Genomic DNA, 21,078 nt, shown 5'->3' on the forward strand with positions numbered 1-21,078 from the left:
ATGAACTCAGGGGAAAGAAATGACAAAGGTATATCTCTGATGCAATTCAAATACAAACTATTAATTTTAGGAGGGAATGTGGCATGAATTGGATGTGGCTAACAACAGAGGAAACAATAAACATATGCACAGGGTCACCTTTCCTGCACAAATTCAGGGCAGCAATTTCAAAGGACAGGTAGAAGAAAGCAAAGCACAGGTTATGACATTTCATTACAGAAAGTGGAGTAATACTTCTCACAGAGAAAATCCCAGCCATATAAAAAAGTAACCTGTTCATCTTCTAATTACAGAATTAGATGAACTTTGCACACTAATGGCATAATCAGGAACACACATCCTGTTTTACTATGATGTGCACTTGAATACTTCATGACACTTACTGCTGTTACCCCTGCCTGAGTGTTGAAGTACAGCTCACATAGTTGCAAAAGTAGTTTACTACTGGGCAATAATAAATGAGTTTCAGCATTTCAGCCATGGAAAAAAGTGCAGAACAGAGGAAAACACTTCTAACCTTAGAAACTGTGCTTAGAAATGCCATGTGCTGAGGGCATTGCCCCATCACATTCACCAGCTCCATCTGGGGGATGTCCAGTGAGGGTAGAGTGGGAAATCCACACTCCAGAAAGCAAACAGGTATTTGTAAAGCACCCTTTGTGCTAAAAGTCAAGTCCCTAAAGAGGGAGGATGAAAAAGCCTTGTGAAATGACAGAAACCTCTTGAGTGTTCAAAATCTGTTACTCTCAAAGGCAGCTGAGTGTGGGGGAGGAAGGAGGGGGCAGAGATCTGCCAGAGGAAATGTGCATCTCCTGTGGGATGTCGGTCAAATCCTGCAGAGGGCTCTGGAGTGAGCATGCTGAAGGCAGCAAACAATGGGGTAAAGCAGCTTACTCCTTTTTCCCTGGAGTCCTACACTTCTTGTGTTATCTCAATTAAAGAGCATCTTTTGCCACTCCTGAGCAGTCTCTGCTTGTGCCTCACATACTGCTCAGTCACAGGCAGGCTGTGCTCAAACTGAATCACAAAATCTTCCCCAGGTCCAAAGCCCAGCAAAGGCAGAGTAAGTGCTGTCCTGCTGATCAGTATCAGTGCAGTTTAATTTCTGGGAAAAAAGGTAAAAGATGGAAATGTTGTTCTGGAAGTAAAACAGCCATTAAAAAAAAAAAAAAAAAGGAAAAAAGCAGTAACTAATAACTTTGCTCTGGTTCTCCCCAGACCCATGAGTTTAAGATACATGTCTGTATCATGAGAGGATGCAAACACAGCAGCCTGATGAGAATTCTGCAGCAAAGGCTGATCTTTGTGTCAACAAAGAGACAATAAAAATATTAAAAATTCAAATCTTACTGAAACTAGGATTATGCTGCTCACTGTAGACCTGTTCCCACAGAAATTAATGAGAAACTTACATCTGAGTCCCACACTGTGTAAGCTTCTCAGGCTGGTTTAAACTGTCATTGCTCTTCTGAAACCAAAAGTATTTTGCAAATCGTAAATGACATCCTGCCCTGACCATGATTTCTAAGTATTCAGTTTGCTCCATAAATCAAACAAGCAGTCCACTGATGATGAACCCTTTGATGAAACACCACGGGCCTTGTGACAAATAGAAAACAAGGGATGGGAAAAGTCCCTGCAGCCCAAGAATGGCAAGCTCTCCAGGATCAGTGAAAATATATAAATCACTGAAGACATTGATCTATGAAGCTGTACCATGCACTGGCCTGACTGAGACTTACCAGGCAGCTGGATTTCAGTTAGCTGAGCTAGGAAAGAGCAGTACAATATTCCCTCTTTCCACTAATAAATAAAGTAAGAACAATAAATTAAGATAGCAGGAAATCCACCTGAAATTGCAAATGACAATTTACTGCAATATGTGGAATGTAAAGCAAATTTTTTCTCTCTTCCACCTATCTTTCAGAATATTGAACAAGAAAGTGTACTCACTGTTGATAAACAGGGAGTAAATACAGTGATAGAAAAGATCATAGAGAAGCTTTCAAAAGATAAGAGAACAGACTTTGTATTTCAGAAATTACCTGTTTCTTCATCCCAAGAAAGGCAAAAGGCTGCTAACCCTAACAATTACTCACTGGAATGTCTTTCCTCTAAGAACTGTCACCTTTTCAGGGAAGAGAAAAGTGTCGAAGGGAAACTTAGCCAGCTATTTCTTAATCATTATTTCAGAAATTACGTTACTTTAGAAGTTTTATTGGTAGTACCACTAGTTTTCTGTCCTTTGCCTTGTCTTCTTCCTTCTAGGAATGATGCCACACATACACACATGGAAAAGGAGAGAAAAAAAGAGAGCTCACTTCAAATTATTTCAATTTGCAGCTGTAAAATTTCAAACCAAGAACAGTAAATGTGAGAAGACAAAAAGAAAAAAAAAAGCAGCTGGAAAAGATTACTCTAGAATTTTTTTTTACAGTGGAAACTATGATTAGGCACTGGACGAGTGGCTAAAATAATACAAGACAGCATAATCTAATACTGATATAACTGGATCTGGGATCTAGAGCACTGATTACAAACAAGCACTCTTTCACAAGCATCTGACAAAAATCTGATTGAACCTAACAAGAATTAAAAAATACCAACACCTTTGAAATGCTATTTTGCCCAATGAATGTTGGATTACATGAATTGTTTATCTGGAAAGTGAGAAGTAATAATTAAGGATGATATTTTTGCTTGTAGAAGCTAAAGATCATTTTCATGTGATATACACAAGTCCTTCAGAAAAGTGAAGTTTTTCAGATGCAATGCAGTAAGGATCCCTCCAGTACAAAAAGATCTCTTTCAATTTTGGGTGTGAGATCGTGATGCCTGAGTGGGATCCTCTTTTCTGGATTCCTTTTAATTCTTCAACTTCTGAAATTTATTAGAGATAAAGATTTTACAATGATTACAAATTCAAATTCTTCTGAGAGTCATGCCTGCAATTTTCCAATCCACACTTTAATCACACATTAATCAACCAAAAATAAAAATATATGTAAGATATATAATTAAACAGTGCTTATGATTGCTCATAACCACTTAACTGAGGAAAGAAATGAAAAATATTCACAATGTAGCTATTAATTGTTCTTACAGAGAGGCAGTGGTAACAGGCATTCAAGAATCCAGCCTATGTGGAACCCAAACTATGCTGATAACTCAGCACCTCAAAACACTTGGTGCTTTCTGTGATATGTCCAGAGCTTCCACAGAACCTTCTAAGTAAGATATTTACTGAGCAGTTACCTTAGCTTTCAGTGATTGAATGTGGTGATCTGGCTATGCTACCTACACTTCTAACACTCTTTCTATAATCCAGGCAGACTCTTCCTCCAAACCCAAACTGCAATTTACAGATCCATACACAGAATTGTTTATGTTTGCACTGCTTCTGGCTGGGGTAGAGTTATTTTTTCTCACAGTAGCTGCTATGTGTTTTGGATTTGTGCTGCAAACAGTGTTGACAACACCAATATATTTCATTACTGCTGAGCAGCACCTACATGGACCCAAGGCCTTTTGTGCTCCTCACCCCATCAGCGAGGGGCTGGGGGTGCACAGGGAGCTGGGAGGGGACACAGCAGGGACAGCTGACCCCAAGTGACCCAAGGGATGTCCCAGAACATATGGCATCCTGCTCAGCAATATGGAGGGGGAAGGCTGGCAAGGGTCCATTGGCCAGGGACTGCCTGGACATCAGGCAGTGGGGAGTGAGCTGTTGTTTACATTTGCATCACTTCTCTTTCTTGGGGTTTATTTCTCTTTGCTAGTTTCCTTTCCATTACAATTTGCTGTTATTGTTTTGTTATAACATTTCAATTGCTAAACTACTATTTTCTCAACCCATGAGCTGTCTCACTTTTACCCTCCTGATTCTCTTCTCCACATCCTGCTGGAGTGGGGTGTGGGGCTTGGTTGCCAGCTGCACTCAAACCACAACAGTGTATTTATAAATTGTGGATGCTTTTCCTTGCAAGACCAGTCTACAATCTTGATGCATTCTTAGACGATGTCTTTTCCAGTGCAGACCTCCTAGGGTTCAACATTATTCACTGTGAGCACTATGAAATTAGAATTTCTAGACAGTTGATGACGATAAAAACTGTAGTTGAGGGTTTATTTGTACTTTCATTTAAAAAACAGCCTCAAGCTATGCACAAACAGCTCAGTCTGACTGCACAAGCTGAAAAAAGGCAGAAATTGCTGCAAGCACTACAGACTTAATATTCCAGTAAGTTTACATTTGTTTTCCAGTGTCACCTTGCTCCTCTTTTTCACCTACCATGACCTTGTTTTCCTAATTATAGTCTTTGAAAATTTGCAGTATCTTCTGATATACTTTATAATCAATTTCATTTAGCAAAACCCGAGATGTGTAAAAGACACAGATGTTAAGTCTAATGTAAAGTAACTGTGTCCTGCATGATTCTCAGTACAGGAGTAACCACAGATATCTCTATGATCTGAATATGTCTTTTCCATATGCAACTTTTAAAACAATATTTTTCTTTATTTCTTAATGGGAATCCAATTAAACACAATAACCTGGGCCAGAAAAAAACCACAAACCAAATCACAACTGAGCAAACAAGTTACTATATATGTGTGTGTGTATATATATATATAATTACATGCAACTAAAATTCTTTGGAGTTGAAATTATCTTTAAGTATAAGGCTACAAATATGACTTCTGCTTTATCTTCCTTGCTTTTATCTATGTATTCAGCTGTTTTCTCTTGCTTTCTTTTCTCCCAGTGGAAGGAGAGACTAAAATATAGCTTTGCTTTAGACAGCACATCAGTAAGTGTAATAATAACATATTTTTGTTTAGCTAACAGCTTTTGTTCAGAACAAGCTGACCAAAATTGAAGGAAAACAAAGGAATGCAACATATCACAAAAGTTTACAGAAACATCCCAAATTGTTCATGATTTAACATTACCTTGTCAGAAAAACATATTAGATTCTTCTTTTTCATCTCTGGATTTCACTTACCAAGTAAGCAGAGCGAGCAGCAGCGTTCTCTAGATTAAATACTTGTGATGGATAAGAGGACCAAGTGCATACTTTATGTTTCTGATATGTGCCTCCCTCCACCCGCGTATCAATCTAAATGTACTCCGCATTATTCTCCACTCAGAACACTCCTCACCAGTACAAGCTATCATCCCTGCTGAACAGCTCTGCAGTAGCATTAATAAATTTCCCAATGATGCTTTTATTGGCTGTTCCAAGCATCAAAAACATATATTTCTTTTGAAAAAGTTCAGATCAGAAAGGAGCGTAAGAGCAGAAAACCTTCAGAGTGCACTTGAGGATGGAGTGTACTCCTCAGACCAGCAAGAGGAGATGGAATTTCTTGTCCCCACGTCCCAGTGCCAGCTCCTGTCCGTAGTCAATGGATATTCCCATTACCAACAGCACTGTCCAGCACTGTCAGAGCCAGAATCAGAGACTGAGCTTTCTGCAGGTGACTGCCAGGCCAGGTGTCAGGTGCAGCAGCACCAGGGCAGTGTCCAGGAGCTCACCGTGCTCCTGCTTCCTCCTCAAAAGGAAAACCTTCAGTTCCATTGATCAGCAAAGTTACCAGCAGGAAAAAAGAACTGCTCTAAGAAGCTGCTCCTTTTTCATATATGTGTATAAGGTAATAGGAGAATAATATTCAGTGTGATTTTTCATGCAGGTATTCTCAGGTATTGGTTCATTATAGTACCATACTTAAAGTAATAATCTTTCCTTCCAGGAAACCTGTATGTAGCATTTAAACTTTTGTGAAGCAGTTTGTAGGTATTATAGTAACTTGGCTAAAGCTACAGTACTAAAATACCTTCCTTTGACTGAAGTAGAAATAAGCCAAACTTTTCTGAAATTCAAATTCATCAAATTTTATGTAAGAGCAATTAAGGCAAAAAAATTTACTCTGGATATAAGTTGCTAGAAATAAGCCAATTTTCTTTCCATAGTATTTTGGAATGAGATCAGCATATTAACTGACTAGTTCTCACCATAAGCACAATTGCAGAAGCTAACCTTAAGTTACCTAAGTGACCTAAGAAGTTACCTGGGGGATTAGGAAGCAAAACAACTGGTGTATTATTCCATTACCAGGTAATTTTTTTGTTAGTGCCAGGGAACAGTTTCATGTCTCCCAGTCTTGTCAGGAATACTTTTGAAAGAAGATCAAAATTCATCTTCATGCAAAAATAAAATGTAGGAACTATCATTTGAGATTAGATCAAAATTTCAACTTTTCAAATACATTATTGTAATTCAAACTATGTTAATTTTTCCTGATCATAAGAGCACTTTTTTTTCCCAAAATAAATTTACTGGTGTACTGCTAAGTGAGTTCTTTTGTTAAAATAATTTTCAAAGACATAATGATTGTGAATTCAGCATAATCGCCCCCCTTTTTTTTGCCTCAGAAAATAATAAAAAATTTCAGATTTTTTTCAACTTTTTAAAACTTAATAACTAGCACTGCTTTCTGCTGGTTTGAAAATATCAAGGAAATAATGTCAAAATGCAGAAGGAACAGTATCTTTTATGGAGATGGGGAAGGAGGGAGAGAGCAATCCACTTGACCATATATAAGTTCATTCATTTGGAGAAAGTGAAATATTTGTGTTCAGGCAATGGGTGACTTTTGTGGATTCATTCCCAAAGTTAGAACCAGAAGAAAGATACAGCAAAAGATAGAAACACTATAGAGAAGAGGGAAATGTAAACCAGAACGTCAGTATAATGCAATCTAGTACCATCAAATCAGTCAATCTCTGCCTCCTGATCCTGTAGATATTTAGAGGATGCGTGATGGATTAAAGTGGAAGTATAATGGCACCTGTACAATGTGAAAATGTAGATCTGTATATGGAGATCTCATCTATCCTTTGCAAACTTAGTACTTCAAGGACTGGCATTCAATTCTCAAAGGAAACCCCTGATGGCAAGAGAGATGGTCAGAGTCAGGCAAAAACTGTGGGTGACTGAATATAATCAAATATGTGGATAACTCTTGTGTAAATATAGGACATCCTTCTTTTGCTTCCTCTTTAGTTTGGCAGTTCTTTGTTTTGAGATGTAGCCAAAGCCAGGTTGGATGGCCTTGGAGCAACCTGGTACAGTGGAAGGTGTCCCTGCCCATGGCAGGGGCTTGGAATGAGGTGATCTTTAAGGTCCCTTGCAACACAAAAAATATGTGACTTCATAATTCCGGGAAGGAAAAAACAGCTTGTTTTCTGACAAACAGGCACACAAATGGCACATTCCACTTATGAGGCTTTGCTGTGTAAAACACAACTCCTGTGCTGTGCTTTGGTATCACAAACAACCAAAAAACGAAAGCTTTTTGCACAAAAATGAAATTTTGAACAATGTCTCGGGAGCACCATCACCTTCTTTTGGGGGCAAAGAATCCAACTTAATTTTTGTTAAATATTTATCAAAATCTTTGTATAGTGGTGGAAATCTACAAAAACCCATAAGGTATTAAATTGTTACTGAGCTAGCCATGCATTTCTCTGCATGAAAAAGCAGTCCAACAGCAAATGCTTGTGTCCTTGAGAGCCCAGGATTTCCAGTGGAGCTCCCAAGAGTGCAGATGGCTCCTCTCTGCCCTTCTCGGTGAGACACAAATCTGCTAATATTTGCCTACTAATGTACTCCTTAGTAGCTTAGGGGGCCTGGTTCATGCTGTCCCCTGGGGGCACTTCCACTCCAGAGACAGTTGTTTAAGGATATATATCCTCTTTCTGCAATAGAAGTTAGCATTAAAAATACTGCATGGATTTTAGCTAGGGAATTCAACTAGTGCTTTTTTTTCAATTCATGGCCATGTCCCATCTATAAAATGTTACATATCAATGGCCTGAACAATAAGCTTGTGTAATTTTGTGTTAAGATAAAATTATATTGCTAATTATATTGCCAGAAGCTTTTCTTCTCATGAAAGTGCTGTTGACACCAATGGCTGTGCCATTATTAGAAGAGAAAATTAGAAGTGAAAGCCACAACTGTTCCACACTTGAGTAACACAGAAAATGCTGAGAAAAAGCTGGGCTGATGCGGCCAACAATGACACCTGAAAAAGTGCCTGTAATCACTTGTGTATGTTTTTACACCCCCCCCCCCCCCCCCCATTGTGACTGTAGCATGTCTGTGCTGAGCTTTAGTGCTCATGTGGACAATTTCAGAACTACAGCAAACTGTGGACTTACTACAAATTCTTTTCCTCCTCTATTTCAATCACTTGTTCACTGACAAAAATCAGTGATAAAGTCAAAATTAGCTAAAAACCCCTTAAAGTCTTTGAATGATCTGTAATCAGGTAAGATTCTACTTAGAGTATCCAGCATTGTAGTCAAACAGGAAAGTTTTTTGATATCCAAATCTCAAGGGCAAACTCAGGAAGGAAAGTCTGTGGGATGCTTACTTCAAAGTCTCGGGTTCAAGATCCGCACGCAATTACTCCTGCAGAATACATGAGCTCTTGGTTTGGCCTTTCATGATCTTATTTTTAGGTGGTCAATGTCTCTTGGAAACACCATAAAGCCAGTACATACTAAAGTCCTTTAGTCAAATAAATTTTCAAGTACGAAATATGATGGTTAAGGCTATTCAAATAACATGCATTCTTGTTTACATTTATGCAAGCATTCACTATAAATTTTCTCTTTATTATTGTGAAAAATGATAACAAATGAGAATTTTATTTATAATCCTGTTTCTTAATTCATTTACCCAAAAGAAATCACATAACTCATCTGTAAGCCCAGCAAATTAAAATCCCATATGGCATCTATGGTCTGTGGAAAGAGTTAGAATATTCTGCTTTCAGTAAGAATACTGGCAAAACCTAACAAAATATTGCAATAACACTGCATGCTTTAGGCTCCACCTTCTTATTATTCTAACATTATCACTATGCAACATTTAAACGTCATTAGCAAGAATATTTATTCAGGAGTCAGGCATATTGGCATTATAACAAGAACTCAATTTCATACATCCCAGAACAATAATCACATTTGTTAAAAGAAACCCCATAGAGACACTGTCCAATAGATCAAAAGCATTTACTGTGCAGAGTTATTTTTTATGACTATTCAGATATTTACTTCAACAAACTTCACACACTAAAATTAAGTCACCATTGTGTCAGAGAATATGGGACATGTGTTGATAAGCCACACTGGAAATCACCTCATTAGCTGCTATGAAATACACAGTTGTATTTCAAAATACATAATTCTGCATTCATAATTTCATAATACTGCACTAAAATCCCTTACTCTACTGAACCAACTGATCATATAGTTTTGTTCATATCCCACCAATCACAGAGAAAATGTGAGATTCAGGATATGTTCCGTAAGGTAACTGAGTGTAGAGGATGGCTTTCAGAACAATGTTAGCAGTTATACATTCAATAAGGTTTCTGTGTGCATATGAATATAACATATAAAAATTCATTTATGCTTCCTTCACAAATACAGGTTGATATTATGGTTATCATGTTCCCAAAAGGCTAAATACATAAGTGCTTTTAAGGAACATTACCTGGGTTTTACATTTGGTGTTTTTAAGGAACATTACCCGGGTTTTACATTCAGGTTCTATTCCTATTCGTGAATTTTGCTTATAAATATATCAAAAAACTGCCTGAGTACATTTGGAGGAATACAAATGAAATGCCTTTGTTGCAATACTGAGGTATCTTGCTGAATATGGACACAGCACTTACTCGAGACCCATCATGTATTTAAATGTTATGTTTGTCCATGATTTCCACACAGCTGGTTTCAGTAACACATTAATGACTCATAGAAAGCTTCATTAATATGCATCTCAATGTTATAATGCCTTGGAAACACTTGACACCAGAGATTCTTTGCCAAGTACCTGTTTTGAGGAGGCTCTCAGGTTTGAGCTGTGACTGTGACACACAGGCAGTGCCACATCCCCTGCCCAGCTTTTACTGTGTGACTGGGTAACAAGCACACACCGAGTGAACCCATCTCTGACTTACATGCCAGGGAGCCATCCCAGGGCATGGGAGTACTGCCATTCCTCCAAATTCCCAGATAAAAAAAGCCACTTGTTCACGTTTGTCATAAAATTGAACAAAAGGGATGTGAGGAAGAATGACTCAAAAAGACATTCAAAAAAACCCCCACCAAGTTCACAACACAACACAAATGTTCTGTATTTCTGACCCGTTTTCCAGCCACAGACTGGTGTATGATGCAGTAGCCTAGCTATTCCTCCAGGACAGGAAAACTCATTGCTTCTGAGTCATGGATTAGGAGAGAAAATTCATAAGCAAAGAAGGCTGTATAGCAGCAATATGCAAGAAATGAAAATGGTTAAAAAACAAGCTGAGTGATATCATGAATGAAAATGTTCCCAGGAACAAGAGAACAGAAAGGGAAGGAAGCTGTTATGCATTAAAATAATCCCACCATGACAGGTACATGGGTGTTTTAAGGCCTTGGGACAGAAACAGCTTCACTCTGAATGACAGCAAAGCTCCAGTTTGAGGGATTTGCCCAGAGTACCACTCATCAAATTCAAACAAAACACTGAGTCCAGAAAGCAGGGAACAAAAGGGGTCAGTTTGCTAGGTGGAGGGGGCTGTTTGCTAGAGCTGGAAGAAAATCAAGAACTGTTCTTGCATCGAAAACTGGGCACAATTGCCTTGTTCTTTTAGTCAGAAAATTAACCCAGGTGTTGTTACACAGAACGCACTGCAGTGCCCACTCTCCTGCCTGGCTGGAGACAACAAATGTTTATATCAGTGTGGCCCAGAAGGAGAAGAAAACCCAAGACTTTTTTACCCCAGAAATTAAGAAACAAATAAAAGATAGTGAAAAAAGCTACACAGAAATACTCAAGCAACGAAACCAATGACTGGTTTATCTCCCCTCTAGGAAAGCAGGACACAAAATCTCAAATTTCAAAGACCACGTAGCTTATTTTATTTTTCCAGTTTAGTGCCCAAAAGAAAAATAAAGAACCCCCAAACCTTCAGTTCTATGGAACAAAACTGCAGTAATTTTTTGCTTTTCTTCTTGAGAGTGGAAAAACAAAACCCAAAGAAGCTGAAACCTAATTGAGGTACCACCTTACTGGGGTTTCCACAGTAAGATAGCACAGGGAAAAGCAGATAATAAAATCTTTCCAGATGTCTCTTACGATCAGACAGACAATCCCCCTCAAGGAGAGTCTGACATCAAGCCCACTTCAGCACAACCACTGTATGGTGGCAGGACTGAGCAGGACGTATGGATTTAAACCCTGAAATAAGAGAAGGGAACTGAGTTTCAATTTTGCACTCCAAAAAGATAGTGCATAAAACAGAGATGCCTTTGTCACCAGATTCTAAAGAACGATGTTCTATTATAACTGCAACAAAAAATTTAATTTGTCCTGAAATTAAATTTTACAGGCTATCATTTTAACAAGAAAATTTGATTATATTGAAGGTTATACTAAAAGATTCCTTTCTCTACAACTCAAGCTTAAAATGAAAATTTAATTACAGTAATAAATACTCTTTAATATACATTTTTGTTTAGCTATACTGCCGTATTTTTGATCCATCAGCTGTAAGAATGAATTAATATAACGAAAACTTTTGAAAAGTGTTTTATCAATGGATCACTACCTGGTATAGACTTTAATATATTATTTCAGTGTTTTATAAGAATGCTTATATTGTTTAAAAAGATACAAAACAGGACTGACTTCATTAAATTATATTTTTAAGAATTCATGTGCCTCATATTTGATCAACTGAGACATATCTCGCTCCTGTTTCCAGACTCTTAAATTAAAAGTCCAGACTCTTAAATTAAAAGGCTTTCCACCACTTCAGGTTCACTCTTTCCAGAATGCAACAGTCCATTAGGAAAATGTAGAACTCTTCTGTCTTATAAACAGACCTGGTTGCCTTTGAAAAACCTCTAAAATGTTTCTCTCCTAAATTCTGTCCCGAGACACTCTCTCTCTACCCCTAGGGAGGGGAATAAAATGCACCTGCCACAAGCAGGATATGAAACTGTGAAGCTTGATAGGGATGATCCCCACACCCAATAAGAAAAGGAGTGGTAAAATTATCCATCACAGTCTGAAGGTCAAGTTATCAAAAACACCTATATTTACTAGAGATGCTGGAACATATGACTTAAAATATTAAGTGCTTTAATAAAGGTTTCAAAGGTAGTTTCTTTGTCTTCTGTGAACTATGAGGAGCAACAGCAGCAGATAACACAAGGACAATAAAAGTGAAAAATCTTAAATTCTGCTGAGAGAACACCTGGGGAAATGTAGGCGGAGCCAACTACCACTTAGAAGTATTCATAACTAATAAACAAACAGAGGAAATAATGCCAGAAACATTTATCTCAGTAGTGGGATTTTTGTTTTAAAGAACTTGTCTATCACAAGAAAACAGGTAATAAGTCACTAATACCTGATATACCTTCATGATATTGACAGTTCCTTCTCCGTGCTGGCCTGGGGATCCTTGGCCTTGTAGTAGATTTCTCACTGTCTCCTCCATTCTAGAGAATAAAAATATTTATAAAAGTCAACTGCATGGAAAAAATTTAAGAATTGCATTCAGTGTTTTTGTTCTTTACAAGAGCCTAATGCATCCATGGCTACCATGAAATTAATATTTAAAGACAATCCTTACCTTATAATGTTCTCATGCTCCATGTTATTAATAACACATTAAGGGCACTCTTTTATCTTTTGGATATGCACAGCAATTACTTGTATTGTTTAAATCCTACTGGAGCTCCACTACAAAAACTAAAACCAAATGTGTCAACACAGGGTAAACAACACCACGATAAGATTATTGACATTAAGAAGCAGTCAAATTAAAAATCCCACATGCAGTTCTGAGCCAGTAGTGTGGTTTGGGCTGTCCATGGCATTACTGATGTTCACTTGCTGTGTTATGGGTGCAGCCTGTGCCAGTGCCTTGGTTCAAAGGGGCACAGCTGCTGAACACATTCACTCTTCTCTGCCCTTTCAAACACATGTGAAAAACAAGTTCAGGCTCCAGTCTGGTACCACCATCTCAGGACAATGCAGTCAACTTCAGCTCCATCAGTTAAAGGAGAAAGGTTTGCACTTCTGTTTAAAAGTTGTTAATAGACACCACCAAAATCATCTTTGATCTACACACATTCATCAAGAATGTTAAAGTGATAATAACAGTAACCCTGCTGAATGGAGCCTGCTCAGACTAAGGAGCTCTGCTCCTTCCCACTACAGGAAGCCACCTATTTAACACTGGTCCCATTCAAGGTGCATCAGAAATTGAATCCCGTGGGCTTAGGAGATGTCACTGAGGCTGACCACAAATAGTGGGCCTGGGAGCAGGGCTGGTTTCAGCTATGGGTAAGAGGAGGAAAAGGATCAAAACCAGACTAGCAGTGATGGACACAACAACAAGGACACTGGGTTTCACAACAAAAAATGGTGAGTGACATTTCCAGCCAAAGGTCCTCACGCTTCCACCCACTCCCCATGCCCTATACAGATTCTCACCCTTTCTTCCTTTTATATTTTCTGCTCTTTTCCTTTCAAGCAATCTCAGTATTTTGAGGTTGTTGGAAAAAGCCCAGATGGAATAGGGGCTGGAGAAGGGAAAACTTCTGTGGCACAGGCATAAGGGTGATGCAAAAGCATGAGAGAGAAAGGAATGCCTTAAATCATACTGCCAGATACACTGTATATTAAAACAGTGACCTTGAAGAATGTGCCAGTATTCCTGGGCATATCAGAACAGGAACTGCCTGCTGCTGTTTATTTCTACTGTGTTTAGAGAAACATGACTTTTGTGTAGTACTCTTTCCAAACGAAATTGAGCAGAAGAATTATTCACAGCATATCTTTCTATATTTGTTTATTTCTAAGGTAACAATCCAGTGAGACAGAAAATATTAGCTAACTGCTCTGGCCAAAGACCAATAGCATTATCTTTTATATGAGCCTCACAGTCATTCTGTTCTTTCAGATTTATCAGAATGAATGGCAATGGCTAATTAAGCAACAATGTGATGTTATTCCAGGTTTTCTCCTTTCAAGTCAGCCCACTACACTACTTTTCAAGAAGCAGACACTGGGTGTTCATTCTACTCAGATGAACACTGACATTCTACTTATTCCTGTGATGTTTTTTGTCATTGATGTGCAGATTTCTACACTGCCAGAATGCCCACAGAATAGTTTGACCATCTGTTGACCAAATGTGCGTAAAACCAAGCCAGCTCTAATCTCTAGTGCAGACAGTGGTGCAGTTTTTCAGTTGCAGATTGGAACCATTTCTGCTCATAGGCTGACCTTAATCAGATGCCTTTTACACAAAAGAACAAATCATTTTGGTTCACACCATAAATTCCTGTGCAGCCCTCACTGAAAGATTTAATTTCTTAACATGCTCACCATTTCATTTTTAAATTAATGGTGTAATTGCAGTCTTAATTATTGTGTTTATCTATGCAAATGCAATTCCAGTGTTAGTCCTCCACAACATTCTTCCAAATTAATAAACAAACAAAAATGGAAGAAAGAATAGATACAACCAGGACTAAATCAGAGTTTTTCAATTTAACCCTAAAAGTATAAATGAAAATAAAGTCTAGTTGCAAATTACTATGATCACTTAAACCAGCTAAGGAAAATTATTAATTCTTAAATTCAATAGGTTCTTTAATCTTCAGTCAAACTCAGATGCTGATTTTGAGCCGCAGGCCTGTGCTGTTGGACAGCCTTACAGAGACAGGCGAGCACACAGCTTCTTGTGGCAATCAGAAACACCTCCCATCAGCATTCAGATTTCTTAGCAATAGGGTAATTTTTGTAACATGACCAAGAGCTCAGTTAAAGACAGTTGAGACTTCTGTGGTTTTGCTGTTTGCAGCTACTATAAAAGTCTGTAGAGCTGACAGCTACTAAGTGGAATCACAGACATAAGAGACTGTGTGGTCACACCACTATCAAACAAGCCCTGGGAGGATCTAACAAGCTTTGGGTACCCATGGAATATCTAAAAAAGAAGAGAAAATTAGGTTGCAACAAGCAGGGAGGTAAATTACGTTCACAGTCAAATTCACTGCAAAGCTCTGATGGCCAGTGCTTTTGCAGTATGTGAGCTGCTGCTTCTTCACTTACATCCCAGCTGACCAGTTCTGGACCAAATATGGTACAGGAGGAGAATCAAGACTTGTTTCTTATGAATGAGAGTTTTTGATGCATGAATTAATGGCACCTTAATCGAAAAGTGATTGTTATCTTATAATCTATAAAACTCTCCACAGTGACAGCATATGCCAGAACAATTTACTACAAATCCTATTTAAAGAATGAAAAAATAAGGGAGCCTCTATAAATTTAGCTTGGGATCCCATGTTTTGCTCTCTGAACAAGGCCACAAAAGGTTATAAAATTTTGGAAGTGAAGCAAAAAATTTAGGAGCTTTATGAAAGGCTATCTCTACATATCAACCTATATTTTTCCCCCCTTCTGGTAACCACAGAAGGTTATCTGCTCTTGGTTTTGATTCTAATATCTCAGCTGGACCCAATCCAACACCCAGAATTTCCAGATTATTTTTAGGATAGTTATCCCCACAAGTGTATTCTGCCTTCTTGCTGGACTGCTTTGCCAAGGATTCTCTGTATCTTATGTAACTAGCAAGCTGTTAAAAACTGAAAAATCAGTCTCTAAAGCTCATTGCTTATGAGTCTATATTCTTCAAGCTCTATTTAAGAACATTTATTTTCCCATTTATTTTGTATTTTTTTTACTCTCTTTTCATCTAAAACATCTCACATAATGCCATTAAATTTTCTGTTACATCTGTCATTTAAATGGAAAATTGTTTTTTCTTAAAACCCAAGTGTTCCTTTCAAATTCTATTTTTTAGTATGTCTGGAGGTGATGGGGGTGGTTAGGGGAAAATAAATGAAAACCATGTTCAACACAAGCTCATTAAGTTTCCTGACAAAATGCTGGTTTAGTGTAGGGGAAAAGATCTCCACCAGTCCTAACCAAAGGATAAATTTCTCAAAGCACAAAACAGATGAAGAAATGAGACATTCAGAAACTAGAATCTGTTCTTGAAATACAAGAATTTAAGTAACATAGAATATTAATGCTACTGTGGAAAGCACTGTGAAGACTCCATCTGGATGATATTTACAATTACAAACACAAGTGTTTGGGAGTGGTTCATCCAGAAAGGATCCCACAAAAGGGAGTGCTCTGAAGCTGTTGAAATGAGAGTCTGTGCCACAAGAAGAGATTAAACAACACAACTTGCTAAACTTAAGATACCAAAGGTTTAAGTGGCCAGGTATGACTGACACAAGAGAATCAGTGAGAAACAGTATGAAAGAGAACTAGTTGGATTTCATGGTTAGAAATATATTTTGGCTTGAATTAGGATGTTTTTAATAATTGAAAAAGTGAGACTCCGAACCAGCCAACCAGGTAGAGCAACAGGATGAGAAATACAAATAGTTTTAAGCCACAACTGATTCATTTACGAAATTAATTACACATCACGGTCAAGAGCTGAGGACTTGAATTTAGTTCTTGCTGCTATTCCTCCTGAATACCAAATCATTCCTACATCTAAAATATGCAATTTGTCCTGTGCTGTTGAGAGAATACCAGGAAATTAATCCAATTGCAATGGACAGTTATTTATTTTGGCTTTTTTTCCAACTGTGTTTCTGAGCAAGAGGGAAAGAAGAACCTATGGAAATGAGGAAACATCATTCCCTGCCCAGAGAGCAGCTCACAGCACATAGATACTCATGTGTCCAAGGCTGCAGGAAGAAGCTTCCTCTGTATTTTTGCTGGAGACTTGCTTTTAACACATCTCAATGTCATATTTCTGAGAGCTCCCTGCAACCAGGCCAGGCTGGGCAGACCCTGCTGAGGTAGATGCATCAGTACTGAGCAATTAAGCTCCTAAATTTCCTACCAGTTTTCTCAGGACCATCACCTTCACAGGCAGGCATGTCCTTTGAAACATCCCAGAGCAATGTCACAGTCAGAAAACCTGCTTTGTGCCTCTCCCAGTTCTGCCATAGAAAAATGCTCTCTCAAAACCACACTCTGCCCAGCCATGTCCAACACAGCCCTTTCTGCAGCCCTCCCTCCAAGGCACAGGTAACATGTAGTTGTTCAGCACTAGAAGGTAGATGACAGTTTCAACCCCTTTCCCCTTGACCTACTTCCTTCCAGATTTCCACAGGCTGGCAGCTACCTTTTGCTAGGTGCTATCACCTTCCCTTCTCATCATCCTCAAGCTGATGTGACATTACTTGGTGGTTATTTCAAATGCATGTCACAAGAATTCATTCAGCTTGATTCTGACTTAGTCTTACAGAGATGTAGCCAAAGGTTTCTACAGAATCCTACTGCAGCAGTTGAGATTGATATTTCAGCTTTTCCTTTCTCGTGTCACGCAAGGTACATGATAATGTTTTGGTCTCAAAGGAAAATATCAATAACAGCTCTTTCTCTATCTTTAACTTAAGTTGTTACTTCAGTGTTAAAATTCTCAGGAAATGCTTCCTGTCTCTCTTCTATTTAAGTCTCCTGACTTCTCATTTTAGTTATAGATTTCCTGGAGATGTGGTCTGGGTTTTAGCTCCTTGAGCTGTCTCAATCCTTCCTGCCAGCTGATCACAGAAAAAGGAACAGGTTCCTGTGTGGTTTCTCAGCTCTTCTAGCTCCTGTTCACCTGTGGTATTTTTACTAGCTGGATTTTGGTTGTCTCTCTGGAGACTGCATTCTGTCTGGCCTTGTGACAGAATTCTGTGCCTCTGTCCAAGCTTCCCAGCTCTCTCTCCAATCTCATAATCCAACCAAAGAGCTTCTTGAAGATCCCAGATAAATCTGTTTCCCTACTTGTTAGCAATTTTGAACCTCAGATTTGGGGTTACCTGCATCTCACTTCCCTCACCATTCAAAGCTTTGCAATGGATCAGGTTAAACAGGGAAAATATCAAAATGCCTTTACAAGGTCTAACAGGGAAAAAAAAAATAAAAAAAGAGCTCAACAGCAGTTCCTGTTCACTGCATCCTTGCAGGAGTGTCTTTCCTTCTACCTGGTTTCAATTAAATTAGTGGCTGTCTGAGCTGCAGACACTGCTTACTCCCCTCTGTCTCCAGGCATTCCCATCAGGAGCAGACATGCTGCCTGCTCTCCCCAGCTCTCCCCCTGATCTGCAGGCTCATCTCCTGGCTGTGCAGTGTCCTGCAGCCAGACTGAGAGCCTCGTGTGTGAGCCACGCCGGTCCCCAGGATGGAGTGGCCCCTTCTTCCAGGGGCTGTGTCCCAGCCTGCTGTCCCCTGTGCCCCTCCTGAGGAGCCCCTGCAGCCAGCTGAGAGCCCATGGCTCCAGGGGCAGGGGGCCAGGAGACAGACACAACCTTCTACAAAGAATTTAGATACTGGAAATGGATTAAAAAGAGAGACAGAAGTGCAAATGGGTATGTGATAAACTTAAAAAAAGAACTGACAGATGGGAAATGCAGGGGCTTTAAACCCCAAGGGGTTTTCAGTTCTGCTTAGGGATACGGCACTGGTACAAGCCTTATAGCAATGAGCTGAGGGAAGCAGAATGCTCAATATCCTCAATTAATATTTCAGCTGGAAAATAAAGTAATAACATCCTTCATAACAGCAGCAGAAAGATGCACATATAATGTATAATTTATATTTATTCTTTCTGTTCATCAACACAGCTGCTTATCAATCCAGAAATATCCAGGCAAATCCTGCTCCTGAAGCACCATCACTGCTCTTTCCCCACCACAGGCCCTGGGCAGCTCAGCCCAGTGGCAATTGCTAGTGGCAAATCCAACTGCATAAGCCGTGCTCTTTTCACATGTTCACACAAACGCCTCTTTCCAAAACACGCTCCGGGACAGCATGTTTGAATTGTTGCCCAAAGGTCAGCTCTCTGAGGATGAGGAGCATCACAAGTATCTTGTGCATGATGAAGGCAACGACTGCACGACCACGCTGGAGTGAAACAGGTCTCAAGCTCCAGTCACACGAGTAGAGGAGGATTCTTCCCCAAACGGGACAACCTGACCAATCTGTCTGTCCCCTAGACCATACCATCACTCCAAATCACTCAGAACTGAAAGGCTGAGCACAGCTTTTACTTTGTTGAACCAGTGGCCATTGATCCCAGTGGAAATTTTCAAGGTATCCTTAAAATAACATGAGTGCTTTGAGCACCAGATAAGTAGGGTAGGATTTTGAAAGACCTCAGCGTTGGCACATCACTGCTCCCACACAAGTCTGAATTCTGCTATCACGCAATGGCAGGGCTGACATTTCTCTGAAACTGCTCTAACTACCATCGGAGCCAGGAAATGTTGGAAGTGTTTCCATTGTCTCTCTCAGTCATATGGATTTCACTCATCAGACTTCCATCTACAGCAAAAAGCTCTGAACAGCAATAGAAATCAGTGATAATGTTTATTTCTGTGTTGACAGATAGACAAATGCCATATGGACTGCATGGGTGTCTTCCATCACCAGCCCAGTATATGATTTTGTAAATTACAGGCATGGAAAAACAAAATCCAGACCAAGACTAACTTGCAGAAAAACTGCTCAAAGGATTTTTCAACTGGAAGGACTGTCCCTCCTACAGCTCCCCAGTAACATATTTGGGACCTTAGGACAGGAGATATTTTCACTATAAGTGGATAGAACCAGGCACACACAGAAAGTTAATTAATGTGTCATCTTAAACATATGATCATAAGTTCAAACTATATTCATGCTGGAGGCACCAGAAATAGTCACAACTAAAAACCTCAGAAAAAATTCACAGGCAAACAGACTGCAAATATTTCCAATTACAAATAATGGTGGGGGTTTACATTTTCTCTTTTTTCCTACATTTTAAACAAATATTTGCTTTTCCATATTTGCAAATGCTTAGCTGGATGGAAACATGTATCTACCAATTCCTCAAAATACTTCTATTTCATTTTGCATATCAGGACCCCGATGCAGACCTACCACTATTATTTTAAGTTACTTACAGAATTGTACAACCCCTCAAAACTAAAAAGCTCTTGTTTAATTCTGAGTTACAGCTTCAAGGTGGTACCAAGACCACCCTCACACAGCTGCAAAAATTTCTGCACTATGTCACAATGCTATTTGTCAATTTAAGGACTTTGAAAAACTACCAATAAAGTCAATGGGGACTCTAAATTTCAACACCTCCCCCCCAAAAAATAAAAAAATCAAGAAACCTAAATCTGATATCAAATACAAATTCACATGACAGTTCCAGCCCATTTCTGACATTGTGTGGCCAACTGGAAAGGCCTAAACTCCTGCACATGTAACTACAGAAGACCCAGCTATGAGAGGAAACTTCCCACTTTGAACTTAGATTTCCCCAAACTGGGTCACCTCTGATGCCCACAAAGAACATCAATAAACAATGTCCTGGTTCCCAACCATGCAATTTGCTTAAAAGTACTTTTAAAAACAAAAAGAAGTCTTGATAAATATAAATTCTTCTGAATTTTTTGGAATTCAGCCTTTTGAAATTTCAGCTCAAAATGACTACAATAATGAAAGTTAAAAAATCGAGATTTTTCACATCAGCTATGACTTACTGAAAACCTCTAAGATGGATGAAAAGTGTAGGAATACTCCAAGTAAGATGCTTTGTTACAAATAATTATATGATATTTTAATTCCATGAGGGATATCTAAAATTTGTCTTTCCTTTTTTCTCCTCAGCAGAGAGCTTGCTTTGGATCTTCAAGTATATTCCAAACAGAGATCAAGTGTCTTCAGGAGCAGCTGATGCCCTGATGTCCTTCTGTGTGACTGGGACCACCCCACACAACAAACCCTCCACATTACACTCTCCAAATTACCAAGTAATGGAATGAAAAATGTATAAATAAAATGCTTCCAACATATTTTGCCTCAAAGTAACTCCAAAGTGACTACCAGGACAGTGAATGCCAAGTATCTTCTCCTGAGCATA

The 21,078-nt window shown here is 38.9% G+C and overlaps 1 protein-coding gene across 1 annotated transcript in view; it reads right to left on the reverse strand.

The window, feature by feature from the left end:
- Nucleotides 1–21,078, reverse strand: part of NCKAP5 (NCK associated protein 5) — a 331,504-nt gene that overhangs the window by 116,904 nt on the left and 193,522 nt on the right. The window contains exon 5 of the mRNA XM_062498376.1: nt 12,484–12,574. Coding sequence (XP_062354360.1) covers nt 12,484–12,574 — 91 coding nt within the window. The remainder of the gene's footprint in view (nt 1–12,483; nt 12,575–21,078) is intronic.

This window comes from Cinclus cinclus, chromosome 9 (genome assembly GCF_963662255.1).
Source record: "Cinclus cinclus chromosome 9, bCinCin1.1, whole genome shotgun sequence".
In the NCBI taxonomy this organism is placed as follows: domain Eukaryota; kingdom Metazoa; phylum Chordata; class Aves; order Passeriformes; family Cinclidae; genus Cinclus; species Cinclus cinclus.